Source organism: Pagrus major, chromosome 12 (genome assembly GCF_040436345.1).
Source record: "Pagrus major chromosome 12, Pma_NU_1.0".
In the NCBI taxonomy this organism is placed as follows: domain Eukaryota; kingdom Metazoa; phylum Chordata; class Actinopteri; order Spariformes; family Sparidae; genus Pagrus; species Pagrus major.
In genome coordinates this window covers 16,428,269-16,451,936 of record NC_133226.1, presented here as the reverse complement: position 1 = coordinate 16,451,936, position 23,668 = coordinate 16,428,269, and the positions used below count along the sequence as shown (strand labels likewise).

The 23,668-nt window shown below is 41.2% G+C and overlaps 3 protein-coding genes across 4 annotated transcripts in view; 1 reads left to right on the top strand and 2 right to left on the bottom strand.

The window, feature by feature from the left end:
- abl1 (c-abl oncogene 1, non-receptor tyrosine kinase) overlaps positions 1-14,475 on the bottom strand; it is a 34,114-nt gene extending 19,639 nt beyond the window's left edge. Inside the window, exons 1-2 of one of the 2 annotated variants that reach the window (XM_073477697.1) lie at positions 13,923-14,475; positions 12,636-13,018 (exon numbers count right to left, since the gene is read on the bottom strand). In XM_073477697.1, the coding sequence (XP_073333798.1) occupies positions 12,636-12,762 (127 nt within the window). In that variant the 5' untranslated portion in view covers positions 12,763-13,018; positions 13,923-14,475. Of the gene's footprint in view, positions 1-12,635; positions 13,019-13,922 lie in introns of those variants that run through there. The other variant, XM_073477696.1, reaches the window with a different exon arrangement.
- Positions 14,476-15,239: 764 nt separating this feature from the next.
- exosc2 (exosome component 2) lies at positions 15,240-18,644 on the bottom strand. The gene is made up of 9 exons (XM_073477974.1): positions 18,497-18,644; positions 17,774-17,875; positions 17,579-17,624; positions 17,376-17,465; positions 17,173-17,238; positions 17,012-17,080; positions 16,667-16,843; positions 16,269-16,397; positions 15,240-15,589 (listed from the first exon to the last, which is right to left on the bottom strand). Exons 1-9 carry the CDS (start codon positions 18,616-18,618, stop codon positions 15,509-15,511), a joined length of 882 nt encoding a protein of 293 aa, XP_073334075.1. The 5' UTR covers positions 18,619-18,644; the 3' UTR covers positions 15,240-15,508.
- Positions 18,645-20,539: 1,895 nt separating this feature from the next.
- The window catches only part of ric1 (RIC1 homolog, RAB6A GEF complex partner 1), a 42,748-nt gene continuing 39,619 nt past the window's right edge, over positions 20,540-23,668 (top strand). Inside the window, exon 1 of the mRNA XM_073477889.1 lies at positions 20,540-21,132. Coding sequence (XP_073333990.1) covers positions 20,992-21,132 — 141 coding nt within the window. The 5' untranslated portion in view covers positions 20,540-20,991. The remainder of the gene's footprint in view (positions 21,133-23,668) is intronic.

The window sequence follows — 23,668 nt, the reverse complement described above, 5'->3', positions numbered from 1 at the left end:
AGTAACAAAAATGTCTTTTCAGTTATTACCAAATATAAACAAAATTGCTTGAGCAATTTACTCTAAACACTCTTTGGCTTTTAGATGTTGCCCTGACTGACTGTGTGCTCTAAGGTACCAAAATTAGGCACGGATTGATTTAATGTGAATCAGCACTCGGTAGTACCACTGTAATTTGGTTGGTGCCCATAAAAGTACCAAGTTCAAGTACCCAACCCTATTGGATTGGCGTGGGCAGTGGCGCTCTCGTTAGTATCTATGGGCACACTTAACCACTGCTCAGTCTCAGTGGCTTGCCAGTAATGACCTCAATACCCTGAACATCCAGTCACATGGCACCAGGCCCTACATCATCTCTGCTGCGCTGGTATGGCAAACAGTTGTGTTCCTCTCATGCACCACCCCAAACACCAATTAAGAAGAAACGCAGGCTTCCTCAAACTCTGAGAAAGGCCCATTAACTTACCGCAGTCACAAAGTGTTGGGGAGATGAGAGGATGAGGGGAAGAGGAGAGGGGCTATAAAAAATGGAGGAGGAAAAAGAGGAAAAAAGGTTGCAGATGGAGAAACATGAAGCACATTGTTTGGAAGTGAGCTCATAGGAGAATCACTCGCAACTCGCGTTTTTATAATCCGGGCCGTGTATGTTAACAGTTAGCTGACGTATGTCCACCCACGGGATGGTTTTTGGCCCTTTTTCCTCTCATGTACCCCCCCTCCTGCTTTTGTGATTCCGTTCTTTAAGCAGGGAACAGGTTGTATCCCAAACTTGGAGGCACAAACTGCATTACAATTCAAACTACACTGATATATTTTTTATCAGAATGCACTGAGCAAGAATGCATGGTTAACTGCTACTGACATCTGCTATTAACATTTTGAAATGTGGCAAGGTGGTGAAAATCGAAGTAGGCCATTAACTTGTATGATAAATTAATACTTGGCCATGTTGGTGCTCAAATAACAGAAAAATTAAGTAGGTGGTAAGAGGATACCGTCTTTAAATGCTACTGTGACATTTGAAGACTTGCTTGATTTCTGTCCTACCACATTCCACACATGAGGGCACACACATACACAAACATAATCACACTGTCTAACAATGCTAGAAATGTAAGCCAGCCAACACTTGGCATAAATCCTGTCCATCTAAGTCATGGAACAAGAGTTATTACACTTTTAAACCCAGCAAGCTTTCTAATTACAGAGGAAGAAAAGGGTGGGAGACAGGGAGGGAGACAAAGCAGAGTCGGTTCTTAATAGTGATCCAGCGCCGCACGTGGTTCATCGTTCCACCGCAGTGCCTAACCCTGCAGTCACAGCAATCTGTAAGGGCCAAGTGTACTTAAATATCAGACACTCAAGTACCAGGTATGTGGCGTATGGATGTGTGTGTGTGTGCGCGCATGTGGCTGTTTACTCAGGGCCCTCTGGAGAATGCAGCCAGAGTGTCTGAGGCGTGCAGACCAACAGATGAGGTTAAGGGGTTTAGAGTTCCACATAATTCTCCACTTAGTATTGTCCACAGGGAGAATGGACACTTTGGAACGACACAGAGGTCTCTCTGGTTCAAGGTTAAGGGCTGTAGCATTAGCCTGTGGTGGTAATACGTTACCAAAATGAACATACAGAAGCATGTCACAAAGTATTTTAATTTGCTTGCAAGTTTTCTTAAGCTCCCACTGTGCAGAAACCCTTATATGCACTCAGAGAACAAAAGGCAAACAACGTTCTTTCAGTCGGTTCTCTCTGGGCTTTTTAAAAGCAGTTTTCCCATTGTATTTTTACATGGAAACACTGAAACTGACCCAGAGGTCATTAAACACATTTTATGATGAAATCCACTTTATGTGCATGCTCTTGTGTATCTGCTCTCACACGAACGAACTCTCTCTCTCTCTAGCCAAACCCCTCTCATTTGAGGTGACCCATTAACAGTCCACTGTCAGCTCAGCTTTACAACAATCTTCATTACAGACGGGGCTGGGCAGAAACCCAGCCGACCTATTGGAACAGGACCGGAGGAACCATTTTATCATGATGACAGATGCAAAATAGGGCAACACAACCCAGGTGACTTCGCAGAAACCTTTGCTCATTACTCCACACGACAGACTGCTGTAGGCCCAGACGAAACTATGTAGCGCCAAAAATATGCAAACCTGCAGAGAATGGAAATGTATGCATGCTAGCCAAGAGTTAAAATTTCATACTTTGAGCAAAAAGAAAGCCAGGTCGAACGCACACAACTATTCATCACTTGTCAGGGGCAAAATGCTGTGCTAATCAACTGTGTTGAAGAGGTCTGCGAAAATTAAGAGGGCAAAAGAGAGGCCAGAGCTCTACTCTGAAATAGCAATGGAGAGGGTGCTAATCCAGTCATTTTCAGAATCGAGCTCAACTACTCAATTTGACCCAGAGTTCTGGAATGAAAAGCACAACTTTTTATATTCCATTGTTTTACGAGTGTGCAGACTAGCAGAGCCAAAGTCTTTCAGGAGGGAAAGCAGAAAGAGTGGGAGGTTAGCCCTTCAACAGCAATCGAAAGAAAAAGCTAGAAAGCGTCTGCTATTACTTTGCGTCTTACTCATTAATTCAACAGCATAAAACACTTTGAGGAGACAGACACAGTAAACAGAGCCAGTAGATGTCGTGTCTGTTTTTACAGACTATCAACCTTTGAGATGTTATCTAGATGCCTGGGGAAAGACCCCATTTGTCTGTATGCCCATCGAGGCAAAAACAGAAACAGATATATAGGAGAGTGACTCTGGCTACGAGGCTCTCAGGCTGCAGCAGTGGCGCTGCTCGGGCTCTTCTTTGTGTCTAAGTGGATCCAGATGCAGCGAGCATAGCAGGCCCCCTCTTTTAGCGCTATGAAGAGGAGCTTAACACAACACAAAAGGGACAGCACAACATACCAGTACTGTATGGACTGGACTAGTGAGGGAAAAAATTCAGACTAGACAATAATGTAACTGGTGATACAATCCCTAAGTGGAGAGGATTACGTTGATTCCTGAACAATGGAAATCAACTTCAAAATAATATTTTACACAAAAAAGAATTCCCTATATCTTAAAGCCCTCATGTCAAATCATGCCCCAAAGGACTTTTATCCCATATTCTGCACGGGGACAGAGGCTCCCTGACCAAGAGGGCCCATAAATGGCTGAATTCTTTCCAAAAAGACAGAGCTGGCATCCTAGGTAGCAGGTTGTCTGCAGAGAAAACAACAGCTGCGTCTGGAGCTGGGGCTGCCTGCTCGGGCATGGAGCAGGGAACAGGGGGTGGGTGTTTTTTTTTCTGTATGTGCGTATATGTGTGTGCGGACCCGAGTGACGAAGAGCTCCCACGCTGCATTCCTAACCCAACTTGGAGGTTCTCTGTATGCATGCGAGTGTTGTTTGTATGTACTGTATGTACATATGTGTGCACAATGGAGGGAAGCCCAGCAAAGAGAAGAAAAGGAAATGCTTGGTCCTGGTGGCCTCTTACTGTTCCGACTGAAACTTAAGATTGGCGACTAGATGTTCAGATCACAAACGCTGCCCTGTGACAGGAAAAGAATACGAGGGTTCCTACATGAAAAGGGAGATTTATTATGTCCTTGATCCAATGAAGGTGAAATCAATCAGGCCACAAGTTGATTCTTAACATAAACCACCTGTCACTACATAATTAACATTAAAACAAGCTGACGAAATTTTGAGCAATTTATCAGTATGTTTAATTTTGCAAATCACACAAACGTTTTCAATAAACAAAAAGATGTTTCAGTAAATAATTACTTTCTTGTCAGAAACTGGGCAATCACAAGACCAGATTTCATAACATATACTGTTGCAGATGCTGAAGCAAATCCAAATAACAAAAACCAGAGTGAGAGTCAATGACTCAACAGGATTGTTTGTCTTAAACCGACATGCTTACACTTCAATTGTTCTGGGCAAAACACTCTGTACCTTATGTATATGGAAAAAGCTTTGGTCGAAAGCTTTGGTTTGTGCCTTTGTGATTTTTCCTTCCTTTGTTAGCATTCAGGATTTTTTATCCTTCAAATTAACTCCATTACAAGTAGCTTGTCATTTTTCAGTTTTAGCAGTTTAATGTTTATTTGTTTTTTAGCAATGGAAGTTAGTGACTTTTCTGATGTAAAAATGCAATATACAATCAAACCAGGCAACAGCTGCGTCAGGTACGATGCACTGTTTGACATTTTATGGGCCAAGGACAGCTATTAAAGAGCTGTATGACCTTGTCTTACACGACACAAAGTAGTAGCAGATAGGTGTTAACCATTAAGAAATGCATAACACACAGCATACCACCTGAAAAAGTTCTCTCAACTTCTGATTTGTCGTTGATGCTTGCTGCTTGTGTTGTGTGTGCATCTTTATTTGTCTGCTGATTTGCATTAATTTACCCAACTGCTCATTTTCACTATTGTCCTCCATGTCTATGAAAGTGTTCAATGAAACGTAAAATCCACTTCATAAAAACTAAAAAAAAGGAATAGAGAGACAATGACAAGAAGAAGAAAAACAAAAAGAGGAAGGGAGAAAAAGAAAAGAAAGAAAGGAGGGGGGGGGGGGGTTGCACCAGTTATTTGAGAGTGGAATGCACAAGAGGTCACATTCTTCACTCCACTGCTGTGGCTTTCCCTATGTTCAACTCTCTCTCTCTTTTTCTCTGTGCAAAATAGGCAATATTACTCAACACACCTCTGGTGCAACAGATCACACACAAGTATGTGTGATTCGCTAGAAAACAGAGTGGGCTGACTCAAGAAGCCAGGGATGAAAAGGCTGCAGGCAGGGAATCTATTAATGATAGAGTCACGCTGATCAGATAGGTTAAACGACAGACCTTTTTGATGGACAGTATTTTGTAATGCCACAGTAGAAAAAGCACTAAATATAAATACAACAATTAACAATGGCTGAATTCCAATTAGCTGCTTTAGTTCCAGGTTCTTGGTATTGTGCATCATGCTGACACTGTCAAAGCTTACTGGGACACTTAAAACGAAGCATTGTGTATGTTATTAGAATTACCCAATAACAGCAGGACAAGAGTTATTTCTTATCACTGTGAAGAACTGCTATTAATAAAAAGACACCTTGTATGCTGAGAATCTGTCCAATCCTACAAAAATAACTTGTTAATAAACCTTATCACAATGACACTACAGAAACACTGATAATGTTTGACCTCTTAACTCATAACACCCCTGAGATTATTTGAAATGTCATTAGCACAGTTCTTAAACCGGAATAATTGTTCCTACTTAATGTAAGCCACTTGTACTAGTAAAATAATGAGTTTGGTTTTTCCAAACACCAATGTCTTCAAATTCTTCACAACTACCCAACCCTCAAGTCTGTTTCTTTGGGAAGTGCATGATCATGTATGCATTTGTGATGAACTACCTTGACTCTACCATTCAGACTTGTACTATTTCAGATCTAAACATGATAAAATACTGTATATTTGTCATGCTTCTTCAGATTATTTGCATCAGCACATGACTGCCATTAGTGTCATGAATTCAGGTCCTTGTGGACTTTGATTACAAGAGTTACAAAGAAGGATCTTGTGAGACGCAGACTAGCTTGATTTATACGCACAGCTGTTTTGACTAGTCATCGGCTTAGGGTGGTAATAAAGTGGACTCCTTTCCAGGTGGTCAAGACTTGATGAGAGGGGAAAACACACTTACTAATCAGCAATGTGTCATCCGGTAAGGGACAAATGTGTCTCTCAGACAAACGCACATACACATGCACACACACGCACACAATAATGTGGAGACATGGCCAGCCAGGGCAAGGGACAAGCCACCAGGAGCCTAACAGCTGGCCTGAATGAGCCTAACCATGAGGCGCCTGCTGTATGGGTACATACACACACACACATATACAGACCCCCTCCTTCTTGGAGGACCCACAGGGATCATGGGAGGAGATTTGGTGTGTAGACCGTAAAGATTCCTCGAGTTCCAGACAGTTACAGACTAGAAGAGAAATGGATTCACTTACTGCAAAAACGCTGTATGCAGCTGCTCCAGGAAAAAACACGCACTCGCGCGCGCACACACACACACACACACACGCACACACACGAATATCAAATGATGTCACTGAAAGGCTGTATTACGAGAAGAACGGTCAGACTATTAAAAATGCATTAACCACATCACTTTAGAATTAAGGCCTCAACATTTGCACCTAGGAGATGATTAACAAAACCTTTGTAGTAGATCAAGGATCATATGACTGCATGGTTTATATTAAAAATTGAATTACTGAAACTTGCACAATACGTGCAGCTGAGGGAAAACATAGTTTATTCAATGCGCTCATTGCATGTCAAATTTTAATTTGGTGAAGATACCTGTGATATATCATAAAGAATATGATCAGAGTCTATGGTATGGTCTTCCAAACCACATCAGATGGCATGGTAAAAGATGCAGCTTATCTTTATTATATGTTAGTGGGTTGAGGTGTGCCCTGTGGTCTGCAGCTCTTGATCTAACCACTGTATTGAAACAGAAGGATGAGGAATTCAAACGTGGCAGCTAGTTCGTTCCAATAAAAGATGCCCCCCAGAAAATAAGTCACATAAAGTTTATTCTGTCTCCAATCAGATATCACACATGGGCATCGGTGTCTTTCTCTAGCTACGCCTGACTGCACTTGCACAAAAATAATCTATTTAAAAAAAAGCTCCTGGGGGCTTTTAAAATTGCACTGGATATAATGGCTTATGTTGGTAATGGTTCAATGCCTAATTTTGAGTGTGTGAGGCTTCCTGTAGCTGATTCACAGTAATAGCCTTCCGTTGCTTTACTTGTGAAAGGTTTTTAATATGGTGCAGCAATGGTACTAAAAGTTACATTAATATTATGGCAAATAAGTGCTGATAGGAAAACAGCTGATAGATGAAAGTAAGAACAAGACTATAGGAGTGGAAGTGGAATTACCCTGACAAAGCACATTAACCCCTTTAATAAATGTGACCACCAGGGGGCAAAATTCTCTGAAACTGTGGGCACAGCAATCACCATGTTACCTTATCTGACAATATTGTTGTGAGCCTAAATAATAGTAGATCCTCTTTCCTTTGAACCCTCCAACCTCCAAATCCCGCTCTGCTTTCCTCTTTCCTCTGTCAGCCCTTTTCAGGGAATAGCAGGAAGACAAATGAAAGGAATCACTTCTTCATTGAATACTTTTAACACAGCAATTCCACTTCCTGCAGCCAGTCAAAAACATTCCGGACTTGCCAGTCGTCAAATAATGTTGTCCGAAAGACTTAATACTAAAATTAAAGAAGGAAGGAGGGAGGTGCATATTTGAGGGAAGTGAAACAAATTTGACCAAATGTAATAACAGAGGTCAAAAGAACAATCTCAGACTACAGTTGAGCTTATGTTGACACCACTCATGGTTACATCAACTTAACTGTAATCATTTTCTTTCAGTTAAATTATTTTTGGACTTTTATATTTAAAAAAGGGGCTGTTGTGGCAGGGACAAGCAGCAGCAGAAAGCGTACAAATATATTAATAATTGATGCCTACTTATCTGAAGAACTGGGTTCTAGTAGATAAGTGGTTTAACATCAGAAATGACCACTGCTGAACACACATTGTCAAGGGAATATTTTTGTATCTATTTCAGTCATTATTATTTTTAAGATACAGACTGAAAACCTTATTGTTCTCAAGTGCTGTGAACTAAATGTTGGTTTCATTATTCATTATCCATCACATTGTCCAATTAATATTTACTTCATAATGATACGTTGAAACACAAAACGTATCTATTGCCAGTTTAAGCTTCAGACTTGAATTTTTGAGGTCTACTAGAAAATCTTCATATGCTTAGTGTTCAAAAATTGCATTTTTTTTACAAAAAAGAACTGTCTGCTCTGATTGGTCAGCTCTCACGGGCCTGAACAAACACTGTCCAATGTGTTTCAGCAATCAGTGCAACAATAGCCGCTCTGAGCGCTCTTACTGTATAGTTGTGACATCACAACCTCACGGAAGTAATGGCAGCTCGTTTAAAAGGTTGTTTCACAATATGGGCCGTCTGCCTTTCGATATTTTCAGTACAGTATTTATATAGCATCTAGATCTGCGTTATAATCAAAAATGACATGGAAATCTCACTTTCTATAATACTGGACCTTTAACTTTGCTTTTGTGTTGTTTTAACTTGTCTGTTATAAATAAAACTGCCTTGCCTATCTTAGAGTAAACATGATACACAAGAGGAAATGATCACACTTTTGTTTTGTGCTCAGACCTGTTTTTTAACTGGCCTGACAACTAACTTCAGCTTGCAATGTACTTCATGATCCATCGAGGTCTATTGTAAGGGGATACTCCGTTTATCTGAGCCACACAGAAAAAACTGCTGGGAATACAGTGTGCAGGTTATGGTTCCAAATATCCACAAACCAGCTCAATCCTTATAATCTGTGCTAGCTAGCCAATGAGATCATACCCCTCCACTGTACAGTACACAGAGGTGCCAAGAGCAGAGACAGGTCTTTGCTTGCCCTTCACTGCCTCCGTCTCTCTCCCAGGCAGCTGCATGCAGAGGTCTGAACCTGCCTGCTGAGAAGCAGCGTGGTGCTGGCTAGCGCCGTGTTAACTAGCTGTGGCTCACCAGGAAGAAAAGAAAAAAACATGGATGTAAAATCATTTGTTGATATTGCCCTCCTCTTGCACTGTGACTCACATCCCCCCTTTCAGAGTCTAACCTGCTCATCACAGGAGAAAAAGGGGCAGAGAGGGAAAACAAGCACACCCCATGTCACTGACCCTTTGCCAAGTTCGATCCATTTACCGGCAAAGGCTTTCATTCTGTTTTTCTGACCTTCCCTGTCCTGTCCCCCTCTGTGTTATGCAAGACTTCGAGTCAGTGGAAAGTATGCCTGACAAGGCAATCGCAGCCTTACAGACACATTTGGTAAACTTATCAGTTAGCTGGATGCATGGCATGCTTCTGGTTCAATGGCAAGTGACCACTGCAAAAAGTGAAAACAGTTTAGCCCTCATTTTTCTAAGCTGCTGGCAATTTTATCTGACATTTTGTTCTGCATTGATAAATAAGTTTTCTGTTTACCTCACCACTACTTTCCACTGATGTCTTGGGACAGACATGTTATGATCCAACTCTAGATCAAAAAAAGAATTCTCTACACATTTTGTTTTGATTTATGGTAGAGAACAACCATCTCTGTACTTTGGTTAGACTATGTGTTGTGCTAATCTGGGGAATATGTTAAGACATAGCCCACCATGAAGGCAGCTTCATGAGCCAAAACTAGTAAATAACAAACCATTGAGTATAAAAACAAGAGATGAAGTAACAGATGATGTCACCACGGGTTTCTATGGGTTATGATTGAAGCTACAAAAGTCTGCTTTCTTTCTGTCATCAGACGGGGCATTAGAGAAAGAACAAAACCTAACCCTCTAACCAGGAAAGTAAACCAGGAACCTGAAACACTGCTTTATATGGTTATGCAGTAAAAGATGCACAAGGCCCGGAAGAAACATCACCAGGTAAGACATCCATCTCCAATGTAATACAGTGGATATTGGGTCATTGCTTTGCCAAGCACGTTGAGGCTCTGTGCCTGCAGCAGGCTAGCCATCCCCAGAGGCAAACAAGGCTTTCTCTGTGACAAAGCTTTCTTCACGAGGCATAGGCGTGACTGGCTCATTCAGAAAGGCCCATGTTTCAGGTATATTTGTGGCTACTACGGCTCTGAAATCATTCACTCATCACTAACAATTTCAGGTATCCTGAATCAGGTATGGCAGTTATCTAAACCTGCCATTCCTTGTCTGTGCAATGCATGATGGCATTCAGGTCTAAGTTAGCTCCCTGACAATCTCTGTACTGTACTTTTTTCTCAATGCACTGTGGTAAAGAGAGTTTATATATAGCTTTTTAAGATTTAAACTCACGCACATGCACTTTCATACACCAACAATCCAGACACTCAAAGACTTCATTATCACATCTACATTGTTACTAGAAATGCAATTGCAAAAGATTTTACAGAATTTCTTTGTACCCAAAGCAATCTATATAATCATATTTTATTTTACTAGCTGTTCATAGTTACTTAACAGTATGTTTTGACCATGATTATTTAGTTCCTTCAAATTTCAACACCGGGAGACAAACAAATATGACAATGTGATTGTTTAATTTCAATATATAAAAAGATTGTTGTTTAACTTGAGGGACTGTGCAGATGATACACAGGATTATGTTGAAAATCAATCAATTTTTTGAGAAATAAAGTCAAATTCAAGCATATTCCGAATCTTGAAAACAAAACGGTTGACATTTGGCATTTTCCAAACTTTTAAGACTTGTAAAATCTCTGGGTATAATTTGAGTCTGCAATGCAGGGCAAATAACTCTCAGTGGCTTTCAGACAACGCTACATACTCCAGCTTCTCAACTACGAGGATTTGCTGCTTTTCCATGTCTTCTATTACAGTAAACAAGATCTTTTCATTTTGGACTGTTGGTTGGACAAAAAAGAAATCTATAGTCCTCTTCAGCTCTGGAAACTTTACATTATTCTCTTATTGAAAATATGATAAATGATTTTAGTGAGAGAACAATCTGCAAATTAGTTACAGCCTTAATTTCAGGCACAGCCTGTATTTTCTCTACATAGTCCAGGATATCTTATAGAACTTTGTAGCACACACTGCACACCACCCCGTGCGAACACAGGAGGAGGCACTGTTGAGCTCTGCTACACTACAAAGGTTATTTTACACATCATAGATGTGGAGGTATTCTTTAATGATTCTTTCTGACTTCCCATTCATCTATTCTTCGGTCAAGGCAGGCTCAGTAGGAGCAGGCAGGGACAAACTTGTTTTTTACTGTGTATTCCATGCTTAAAGCTGACTGATATGACTGATGTGATGGGACATTAGCCTTTAATTGTTTAAAAGACCAGACTTTGCAATCTAACTCAGCTCTGATATCTTTTCTTGGTTAGAATTAGTACCATAAAGAAACATGAATTAATTTAGAATGCTACAATCTCTTACATTCAGGATGTATGGCTATCTTAAGACATGCAGGTCTAAATGTTTTTATCATGGGCTCCAGACAAACAAATTGCTGGGATATCTCCAACCAACAGTTTATAATCATGCATCAAAACTATTCACTTACACATCTAAGGAAGAGCTGAATTTTTTTTCTTAGCTTATATTTAATCAATTTATTGCAGAAATTCTTGTCAGAGAAGAACTTCTGACACCTTAAACTCCTCTAACATATACAGAATAATTCACAGTAGTTTTATTGTTAGTGGATTTGTGGAAATTATAAAATATTCAGTATGCCAAAGTAAAATCATACTCACAATTTACACAGAATAGATAAAAGAAGTTCTAAATGTACAAACAGAAAGATTCCTTAACTTACACCATACAAGGTGTTACTGTTAGCACATTAACATATTTCCAGATGAAAAACAGGAATTAAGTGTCAAAGGGAGAAGAAGAAAGAAGTTAAAGGAAAAAATCCATAACAAAAGTTACTTCAATTAACAATTACTGTAATATCAGCAAAAATAAATCAAATGAAGCAGCATGCTGTTTAAAGTAACAGACTTTACAGAGGTATAGATTTAGTGTTGAGTTACTTTTTAACTTATACCAAAAACCAGCATGTCTGTTGGTGTGTCAGTGACTTCAAAACATTTCAAACAAACCACAGTGGATGCCCAGGAAAAAACACTGCTGCAGAGTCTGTATGACCCTAACTGCTCCATCACAATAAGAGCAACTCATTCCTTAATCAGTTTACTATGCCAGAGATACCAAGTGAGCCAAGATAACACCATTCTGGTGGCAGTTTCCTGCACATTATTTGCTTGATTAAAGACTGCCATGCTAGCAGTGGTAAGACGTCATGAGTGCTTGTGTAGCATTACTAAACAAATTGAGAGACAAAGACTCAAGACAACAGATCACAACAAATTCCAATCAAAGGTACAGACTCGTCATACCATCTCTCGGGTCACCATGTGTCAACTCTGACAACAAAGGATGTCTTCATGAGCAACTTCTATTATTAATGTGCGGTTTATAAGTTTATAAGAAGTTACAATTTAATTATTTCTTCCAGGTTGTGCAAGCGAGCAAGTCTGTTATTCAACTGACAAGCTGCGTTCTAAATGATGCAACCACAGTAGTGTTGTTTTGTACGCTCTTGTGATTTCTATTAAAGCACATTAACATCCCCTGCAACTTGAATTCTTGGTTTTTTTTCACAACAGTGCCATCCACTTCTTTCCCCAAGTATGTACAATGGTCAGTCCAATCTACTCATTTTCATTATGTAACTCAGAATGTAAAAGACGTAAAGCGGCAGACAGACAAGAGAAGCACAAGACATAAAAGGTGTCTTAGTATTTGATCCTTGGCCAAGTGGGGGCACATGATGCTCCCGAAAGGCTTCAGTGCCATTCCATGACATAATAAGGAAGCTGATAACAGTTCGACAAACAAATCGGCTTTTAATATCAAGCAACCTTAAAAGGCTCTTATCAGAAACATTTGTTCTTACCGTGCACAGCGAAAACGTTACAGGGCTGCGTCCCATGGCGTGACGAGTCCCTCCTCCCACCCTTGATGAAGGCCGGCAGACTGGGTCTCCTCTGGTCCCCTACAAACTTCCCCGGCTGCTGCCCCATAAGGGCAGGGTGCCAGGCCACAGCCGGGACTCTCCAAGCTGGACTCAGTTGCTCACCCTCCAACACTGGGCCACCAGGCAGGGAGGGGATGGGGAGAGGACAAGAACCCCTTTCCCTGGATCAGTCTGTCCTCTCCTGGAGTGTGGGTGATGCGGGTCACCAATGCAGATCCGTATTACTCCAGTATGTCTCTGTTTATAGTGCATTAATGGAGCCTGAGTGCTTCAGAGGCCAAAGAAAGGCATTTCAAAGTAACCTGGAGGGGAAAAACATCAATAATTACTTCATTAAAAGCAAAAAGTAATGCACACCAAGGGCTGTGGACTTGAGAGCAGGAAAACACTGTCGCACAATCTGGCTCCAGATGCATTTATCTTTTATTAGAATGGCATTTTTGCCCTCAGGCCTTCTTCAAGATTGATTCAACATGAAGATCACTGTTGATTTTGAAGAACGCCTAAAGGCCGAAATGTCATCCTAATAAAAGATAAATGCATGTGGAGTACGCAACACGGTTTCTCATACTCTCAGTGAAAACAATATCATTTTTTTTAACTGCATTCCAACACTGTACAAAGTGTACACATGATCCTGACTTACTCTTGGATTGCAGCAGAATCACATTCATTGTGAAGAGGTGAAATAAACGCCTGCATCCTTGGCTTAAAATAAACTTTACATTTAATCCAAGCACATTCTGTGACAAATAACTCTCTTTATGCTAAACTTATAAAAAGTATGCTCCTGTTTGTTGTCAGCACACCTACATTACCTGTGCTTCCTGTGCATACAACCCCATTTCCCTGTTATAACTAGCGTGTCCATTCACTGAATTTCCCCTTTGTAATACAAATCAAGCTCTTTAAATGACAAGCTAACGCTAGTAAACCTCAACACCCTGCAGGCTACACACATAACTGGACACAAAAACTATTAACATGGAGGACATATAAAACTGAAGCTGCATACATGCATTAACTGTTGTTATTACTAACCCTACTGTGCCTGGGCAACTTGTTTGATTACAAAAGCATTGTCATAAACATTACACCATCAGGAGTAAGCACTAAAGTGAAAATGACAGACTTCTAGCACATATCCTCAACTTGCACCGTAGTTTTAAACTTGTGGAGTGAAGACACGTGTACATGGATACTTACACGGCCATAGAAACAGTTATATCGTTGGTTAGCAGGCGACCTCAGGCTAATGTTGAAGGTAGCCATGGAAGCTAACTAACGTTAGCTGGTGGTATGCAGCGCATCGAGCACTCAACAGTTGGATCTTGCTGGGTCGCTGTTTACACGCTGGTCATAAACGTCGGTCAAGTGCACTTAAATGTCTCAGAAAACATCCCTGGTCACCAGAAGTCAATGCTTTGCAAGTAGTCTTTCCAAAGGCAGAGTGTTCAGTTTGTTTCAAACTTCCGTGTCCACTCTTCCCGTCTTGCGGAGTTTCTTCCCCTGTGGTACCCGGACTAAAGGCACTTCAATCAAGGAGGTGAAGAGAAATCGAGGAAACTCAGCCGGCCGGAGACCGACGTCTCTTTCTGCAAACGCTTTCCTCTGTTTACAGTCGCCGAGCTCTTCGTTACCGAGCCCTCGGTTCGCGTACTTATTCATCGCTTTCACGTGAAAATCTGAGCAATAAACTTTGGCCGAGTAGTAGTGGAGTCGCTGGTGCCGCCATACTTCCATACGCAAGGTGGTTTACAGAAATATGTGGGTGGGGCGACGTGTGACGTCACGTGCGTGCGTGGGCTAGTACATGGGGCCTGAGCAAAGGTTTTATTATGCTGGGAGCGCAGGAGGACAGAGCAACTCCACTGTGAGGACATACCCAGAGAAAAGCTTTCCTTTGACACTTTTACTTTACTTCTGTTTACTTCTACATTCTGGTGTGTTTCGTCGAAGCTATGTAACATACGAGCTGGGACAAAAGCACCCTCCAACTCACATGCATGTTGGGGGAAAAAATAATTTAAATACATTAAATATACTATTCAAAAATTAGATAGGGATATTGGGATATGGGTGCACATATACATGTGCATGGATATGCAATGAAAGCCAAATGAAAGTAGTGTACTAGTAGTTTGAGTAGTGTATGATGACGAGACTGTAAAGTACCTTCAGTGCTTTTTCCATCATGTACACTGATACCAGTAACAAATCAATGTAATTTAAGTATTACAAAAACCTTTGACATATCAGTTATGCTCTGGTTGGCCTTTGCACTTTCACCAATTTAGTTCATCCAGTACTTAATTAGTCAATAAGAGCCAGATTGATACATTGGTTGGCTGATGCCAAAAAATAGATAACATATACGCTGATATCGATATATCTGTGATAGGCAAGTAATCGGTCGGGCTCTATTGCTGATGGGAAAAGTTTGCATACCATTTGAAATGAAACCTCTTTTATTTTTCCCCTTTCTGTTTCATCTTTTTTTCAACAAGACACCACACTGAGAGGTACTGTAAATTATAGAAAATTTATTGCATACAACACACACATTATAAAAAGTGTTCCACGATACCCCTGTAAACCTTAAGAACAGCTGCTCAAGTGATTCCTGCAGAATTTAAAAAGCGACCCACCCTTTTCATTAGCAGGCAAATAAAAGGAAGGGTGCTTTGAAAAAAAGACCAGTTAAGTCCTCTGATACAGGTGGTCAGTCACTGGCATAGCTGCTTGATGTGATCACAGTTTTGTAACGAGGTCACAGTTAGGACTAATGCTCTTTAACCTTCCTGTTCCAACAGCTTCTGTTGCGTCAACATTACTATCTCCTCCATTACTTCTGGTTTCAAGATGTCCTTTACCTACAAAGACAACATAAAGCAGAGAATTATAGATCAGTCACACAGAAAAATATCTGGTTTAAACATCACGAACATTGTATGGATCCTGGTGACCACTATTTACACACCAAAGTCTTCATAAAAAACAAATGGAGAAATTCTCACAATTCCTTTAATGATCTTAGCAGTGATAGTAAACACATTTTTGTTTTTTGTGACTGAGAAATTATAATACGAGTTGCAGCTGCTCAGTAACCCATAAAACAACTGGGTTGGGCTTAGTTAGCTAAAACTTTGCAAATGAATGCCCATGTCCACACTGAAGTGTGCCACGTAGATGTGTTAACAACAATATGATGACAGCATATGAGCTAACATGCTGATATTACATAAGCACAGTATTTATGAGAAGCATTACTGATTAAGTCATAATTTGCCCACCCAAAAGAGCAATAAAATCAACCATGTCACACTGTTTTGAGAACTGCAATGAATCATTGATGATTGTAAATTTCCAATATGGCCACCAGGTGGCACAATACATCACAGAAAAGTCCACTTTTTTTAAAAATTGCGATATCTTTTCATCGCCATTGTTTTACATTGTGAGGCAGTGGGTGTAATTCAAAAAGAATCACATGCTGTTAAAGACTGAAATAAGTGACTACAGCGCATCAAACATTTTCTGATGGCTTCCTACCTGGTGCTGAACTGATGATTCATAGCAATAGAGAACACTGGTGTCATACAAAAGGACCTTGTGTGCAGCCAAAGCCAGTAGGCAGTTTCTCAACCTTGAAATCACCTCTCGATCCGCCAGACTGACGGGCTGAAAGGGCAAGAGACAAGAGATGCACAAACAAATAAGTTCAAAACATGAAAAGAAATATAATTTAGATGCAGTAGATTAAACAAATAAAGTGACTCCTATTTGCAAATTACTTAAGGGTATCTGAATAACACCAGGTACATGGATATCAATCCAATCAGTCATCAACCTCACCTAATTGAAATCTGAGTGTGTATTCAGCGATATAATTACTGGTGAAACTACAAAATACTGCTAGTTGTGGTTTTTCTATTTGGTTTTGGTCCCACCTCCAGGCAGGTGTAGAAGCCCCCAGCCTCCTCCTCCAGATGTTCCGGTGTAGGATACAACCACACAAAGCCGTTATTCCCAAGGATGATTGATGCACCACACGGCAGGTTGTGGAAATGTGTTTTCTGCCTCTTGATCAGAGAAGGAGAAAGCTGAACCAGCACTCCTTGTCCCAACTGATGGTTCAAAGAAAGTTGAGACAGGATATTAGGGTCAACTTGGCAAAGACAAAAAAGTATTACCAGCTTATTTTTTTGTAATGAAGAATGTAACAACATTCATCAAGGAACAAAATCACTATGATAGTCTCTCTGCAAGTCAGTGTGTACATTGGAATAACTTACTTTTCCATACTTTAAACTACGGGTGTGAAGTGATAGCGCTCCATCTGAGAAGACAGACTGCACCTCTGCCTGAAAGCACAGGAAAAGATGAACACAAACATTATAAATGAGAGTTATACAAAGGAGGAGCCAATGAAAGGTTATAATGTACTGTGAATTACACTGATGAGATCGCCCTCCTGAAGGTATTCTCTCATGGTGAGCTCATCTTCTGCTGATCGTCTCCTCTAAAGGGGAAAATCAAATGAACATTTGAAGTAATCAATAAATGTTGGACTTAAACAGATTTCCCTGTCCCAACCCATTTTCCAATAGGATAGAGTTAGTTCAGCTAACAGTGAAGTACACAGAGCAAGCATCTCACCAGCTCTCCTCCAGGCAGATTGACAGAAGACAACAAGAGGACAGAGTCCAGCCGGGAGTTGGTCTCCACCTTCCACCTTTTCTGTTGCACCTAAACATATCACAAAAACATAGTCAGACAGCTTGTTGGAGGTATATATTTTAGGGATACATTTAATACATCAGATATAACGTTTGAGAGGAGATGTGTCGGCAGTGCCTCACCTCTGTGACTCTGCCAACCACCACGTCTCCAACCTCACCGTTGAACCTGCAAAACAATAACATACAACAAGATTATAACCACGTAACTTCTGCAAAAACAGCATCACTTAAACAAATACAAATCAGTGCAAACATCAATTAAACACTACCAGGCCCACTTTGAAACTCTGTAAACGCCTCAAGTCAATCACTTACCTGGTCTTAAGTGGTCTGACACAGATCAGCTTGTCTACTCTCTGCACCTCTCCAGCGACTGACGCTGTCAGCTTGTCCTCATCGACATAGGTACCGTGACCCCTGGGGATAAATGGTGTAAAACAATGATAATCAGTTATGCATCTAAACAGCAATGTGGGAAGATAAATCTGGGTTAGATAGTGCTCACTGACAACAGTGCCACAATGTTAAAAGATTAAATTATGATTTGATTAGTGTTCAGAGTCCCTATCGCCTTTTCACTTCCATTATTTACCCTGACAGGTGGGTACACTGACACAGGTACTCTAATCACTGATGATGGCAGAGCACACGGGCTGGGTATGAGGTCTAAATCTACATAAACTGTTAAAGAACAATACATATTATTGAGTACAAATTAGCAAAACCTTTTTAGGGAGACGATTTAAAGTTGGTGCAGCCTGCAGAATAATGATGCTGCTTCACCATCGTACTGCTATCTCCTGATGATGCTCACTTCAAATATTCTCTATGGTAGTTTTTTTTAAGAGTAAATATTGTTTACTGGCGGTCAAGCTTGGCCTATCTTCTTCCAAAATCAGCTTTAAAAAGTAAAGTAGCAGTACAAGTACCAGCACCAAAGATCGTCAAACTCCTCTCAGTTGATTTCTTTCCATGACAACATGGTGCGGCCCCAGGAGCCGATCACACCACCGCTGAACCAACAGACCCAGTGCCTACCTCATGAAACCAGTGTCTGACGTGATAACATCGCCGGGGACCACCAGATCCTTTCGGTCGGAAGCAGAATCAAATAAAGAGACTGCTTTTCGAATAGTTGGTAATCTCATGTCAGCCGCCATGCTTCTTCTTTTGCTGCGTCTTCTTCTTCTTCTCTTCCTGGCAGTTGGCAAACAACGATATGTGTTATACCGCCACCTACTGAAGAATGGGTCTATCTGTTTGTTTTTATTTAGTTGTTTTTCTAAATACAGTTACCAGTAGCTTAAAAGCACCCAAATAAGCTCATTTGACGTGTAAAAATGTTTAATAAAGTATATCTGTAGCATTTAGCCAGCTTACTAAGCTTGCTAAGCTAAAAATTCTTCTTCTTCTTCTTCTTCTTCTTCTTCTTCTTCTTCTTCTTCTTGTCTTCTAGCAACATTACCGCCTCCTGTTGCACTGAGATGGGTACTACAGTTTATAGAATCGTGGCTTTATGTAATCTTTTCCTTATAAAGTAAAAAAACATTGTGCGACAATTCCTAGTACCCTGTACCGCACTGAATCGTTGATGTGGCCTTTAATTATCTTTTTTTTTTAAATCATAAAATGAATACCTCTCTTACAGTTGAACACCTCCTCCTCAGTGAACCTGTTGAATGCTTCATCAATGACCTCACCTTTTCCTTAACCCTAATAACAGTGTGGTTTGGAGATGAAGGAACATTGGAAGGTTTTTTTTATTTATCTAATAGGAAACAGAAAAACATGAGAAAATTCATACATATCTGCTACAAGTGCTCCAAGTCTTTATTGTCCCTGAGGCACAATATGGTTTGGAACAGTATTCAACACAGCCAGTACACATCATCATAAAGTAATACAACAAACAGAGACTTAATACATGTAACATACAGGGGGTCATCGAAATAATACTGCAGTGAGAAATTAAAATACATTTTGGACAACTCGTTTTAGTCATTTCGGATATTTAACCAGAAAGTTAGGATTTTTGACACACTATTTAAACTCTCACTTAATGGTACCAACCAGTGCAAATGTAAGGGCATTTAATAAAGAAATTTGCCCATCAATTTCCTTTATGTCCAACTTAATCATAAGGCGCTCCTTATTGAATAGGATCCTAATTTTATGTTTTGAGATTGTTATTTATAGTTTTTATTCCTGCTATTGCCAGGGATGGGTTTGTGTGTAATCAGGATTATATAATCAGATTACAAAAAATAAGTAACTAGGCCGATAATCAGACAAGATTACATTTTGAAAAAATGTGCAAGTAGATTATGGTTATATTATAAATGAATACTTGTTTTCTAAAAAGAAAAAAATCCATCAGACAGCTGCAGCCGATTCAGAACACTGCTGTTCGAGACCAAACATTATTTTTATTATTACACAAAGACCAAAAAAGTAGCTCACATCACTCCAGGTGTTAGATCTTTACACTGACTCCCTGTCTGTCAAAGAATAGATTTCAAAATTCTGCTGTTGATTTATAAAGCACTGGTTTAGGGCCCTTGCCTTTTTTCTTTACATCTTTAAAACATATACATATTTAAATTAGGTCACTTTTATCATGAAAATGCTTAATATATGTTATAAAAGTGAAGTAATCCTTTCAGGTTTGTAGGTTGTCTGTTTTGTTGATGTGACTTAACTTATATTTTGTTTTGTTTTTCTTTTTAATGATGATAACTGAGTGGACCTTTGGAAAAACTCTCATATTATCTTAAATGAGACAGGTTGCAACATGGCTGGTTAAATCACATTTCTTATCAACAAACTGTTTCACAATTTACAGCTCATGAATATATCGAGACATGATAGTGGATGTGTGTTTCCCCTGCATGGCTTCATTTACACCACCAGATGTCAGCACTGAGCCATGTCGCCCTCAACGCAACTGTATTTAACCACGGTCTCACATAACGGAGCGGTGACGTCAGATGTCAACACCACGCAAACGTCTCCGTCGTCGCCAATCAGCGTTGAGTCGGGCAGACTCTTGTAAAGATGGCGACGGTGGAGCACAGAGGAGTGAAAACTGGACGCTTTACCGCTATTAAACACCGTTGGTCCAGACACCGTAAGAACTGACACGGCAGCAGGAGCGAAAGTTAATCGACCCATTTGTCTGCCGCAGTTCGCCGTTCGGTGCTGTATGCTGTCCCTTCGGCCCTGGTTGTTTTTGTTTTCGGTCAGTCGTTGCCTTGGACCGCTCATTAGCTTCAACTTGGAAAGCCAATGCTAGCCAAGGGTTAGCCGTGTAGCCTCATCGGCTGCTGGGATCTTTCTCTACGGCGTTCGTGAATCGATAGCTCGACCAGAGTAAACGCTGGACTGCATGTACCCACTTAAAGTTTTTACCTTTACGGAGACAGCACCCATGACTCGCTCGGATTAAAAAACACTTTCGGAGGAAAAAGGGGCACCGACGATCCTGGCATTGCGACACTGTTTGTGGAGTGTCGAAGCGGAGTGAGTTTGCCGTCATGTATTTTCTAACCGGCTGGCCCCGGAGGCTGCTTTGTCCGCTGAGGAGTGAAGAGGAGCCCTTTCACATCCAGCCCAGCTCCCAGAGGTTTTACTTCGCCGTGTTGTCAGAGACCCAGCTCAGCATCTGGTTTAGTCGGGTAAGTTTGAGGCAACCGGCTGCAGCAGCCTCGGCTCGGTCATGAACTCTGCTGTCCCGACAAAAACAGTGCGTGCAGCAGCGCCACAGGCATTTAGGCTAATACGAACATGTTACAATCAGTATACCTGATTGTTCCTGCTTTTCCAACACCTACAACAGCTATCATTTATTTTCAGTCAAAATCTACTGCGTGGCAATCTGGCCGCTTGCCCTTCATGTTTATTAAAAGGATAATTAATATACATGGAGGACGGTGATGACGAGCTACCTGGAGGTTATTTGCTTTGATTCACAGTGCCACCTCCACACCTATTACACAGATGACAGCTGACATTGTTGCGCATCATAACAGTATGAATATATATCCGCATACGTGTGACGCATTACGAAAGCATGGTTTGTAGACCATTCAGGGTGAATGCTGTCGATGTGTTCAGGTGTTATTTAATAATGAGTAGTCCTCACTTGAAGCTCCGTGGCTTTTATTGAACATACTGCAAAACACACACACAGATAGGTGAGACGCGCTGAGCATGCGCATGTACTTCCTCCAAGTACGGTGTCCGGTGTGGTCAACATGAAACGCGAACACAAGCATTCACCCTGAATGGTCTACATCCTCTCTCTTTAGTTAGTCTTTCTATATAGAAACAAAATGAATGGTTAGACATTAACACGCATATGATAACATGGCTGCTATAACTGGTAGTATGTCTGTAACCAATGAAGACTAGCAGTAGTTTCAACAGCAATCTGAAATTAGATTTAAACCGGCAAATTATACTGTCAGATTGCAAAATGTGCACTTCCTGTATGCATCAACAACAAACAACAATACAATAAAGCATAAAAGTTCTTTTGTCTTTTCAAAATCTCACTCTTAGAACTGAATATTTCACGTGTAACAAAGTCTTCAAAGTTTTTTTTCAATTCACACGAACACAATAGTTGTGCATAAGTGTCCCATAGAGTTTCTGTCATGCTGTCTCTTTTTTTTTTTTTTTTTTTTTTTTTTAATACTCTATGGTCGGTGGGCTAACACCCAGAGTTCACTGTTCATACTTGGGATTTGGCTTACAAATGCGACCTGCTCGCGTCACATATGGCGCGTTATCGTGTGTCGCTCTGGCGGAAGAGCCAGCTGCAGGTCCCTGAGATGGTTGCGGGGTCTGCAACGTCAGCAATGTCTGCGACGTCAGCAGTGTCTGCGATGTCTGTGGTGTGGGAGGGGGAGTGTTCAGCACAGCTGGGCCGGCTGACTGGCGATCAGAGTCCGCAGTGTCAACCTGTGGCGGTGGTGGTGGTTCAGCAACAGGAAGGATGTGGCGACGATTTCTCCTGTAGGTGCCCCTATCAGATTGGATGATGTAGGAGCGTGGCTCTTTACACACTTCCTTCACAATGCCTAGGTGGTCGTGTCCCTTGGTTGTCTGCATTCTGACGACCTGTCCCTCTGCCAGTGGCTGTAGTGGGTGACTTGAAGCATCGTAGTATTGCTTTTGGATGAGTCTTTTCTTTTGGAGCTGGGCAGCGACCTGCTTTGTGTTCTTTGGGGCTGGTGCTAGCAGTCTGTTGCTGACAGGAAGAGTAGAGCGCGTCTGTCGTGACATCAGACGCTCTGCAGGTGAGCCCAACGTTTTGTCCCGGGGGACGTTCCTGATGTTCAGCAGGTTGAGAAAAACATCAGTCCCATCTCGATGAGACCGCTCCATCAGTTGTTTGGCGCTGCGGACCGCCCGTTCGGCTAGCCCATTTGACTGTGGGTACTCGGGGCTGCTAGTAACATGCACAAAGTCCCACTGTTCGGCAAACTCTCTGAAGTGCTGGCTTGTGTAATATCTTGCATTGTCAGTGATAAGGGTGTGAGGCGTTCCATGAACAGAGAAGTGTCGCTTGAGCTTTGCGATCACAGCAGCTGAAGATGCGTTACGAAGGAGGTCAATTTCAAACCACCCTGAGTATGAGTCTACCAGCACCATATACTGTTGTCCATGCCACTCGAACACATCAGTGGCGACTGTGGACCAGGGCAAAACTGGAACAGGGTGCAGCTGTAGGGGCTCTTTCTGCTGGTGAGCTCGGGTGCTATTACAGACTGAACATGACAACAGTTCCTCTGTGATGTCACTGTTCATTGTTGGCCAAAAAACCGTCATCCTAGCCCTGCACTTGGTTGACTCCAAGCCTGGGTGACCTCTGTGCATGATATTGACGTATTCTCGTCGACAGGTTGTATCTCTTTCACGTGTGTAATTCCACTCATTCATGACGGATTTCCATCCTCCCAGCCGCAGGAACTGAAGAATCCACCTGATGAATGTCATGCAGAGTAAACAGATTTGAGGTTCTCGGGTACATTCAGTACTTTTCGTGACATTTTCTATTTTTAACACCCTGCCTCCAAAGGCTCCTAGAGTTCAAAGTTTCAGTCATTATCAGCTCGGGAGTTTTTTTTTTAGTAGTGCCTAAAACACATTCTCACTACTGTCTGACCGCATGTTGTGGTATGTTCTGTCAGGCAGCAGCTCAGCCCT

Excerpts from the sequence above, each read along its gene's own strand:
- exosc2 (XM_073477974.1), bottom strand. The coding sequence starts at position 18,618 with ATGGCGGCTGACATGAGATTACCAACTATTCGAAAAGCAGTCTCTTTA. Across the intron at positions 17,081-17,172 it reads AGGAGGGCGATCTCATCAGT|GCAGAGGTGCAGTCTGTCTT; the intron begins GTAATTCACAGT and ends CTGTGCTTTCAG. Across the intron at positions 16,398-16,666 it reads GCTTCTACACCTGCCTGGAG|CCCGTCAGTCTGGCGGATCG; the intron begins GTGGGACCAAAA and ends TTGCCCTTTCAG.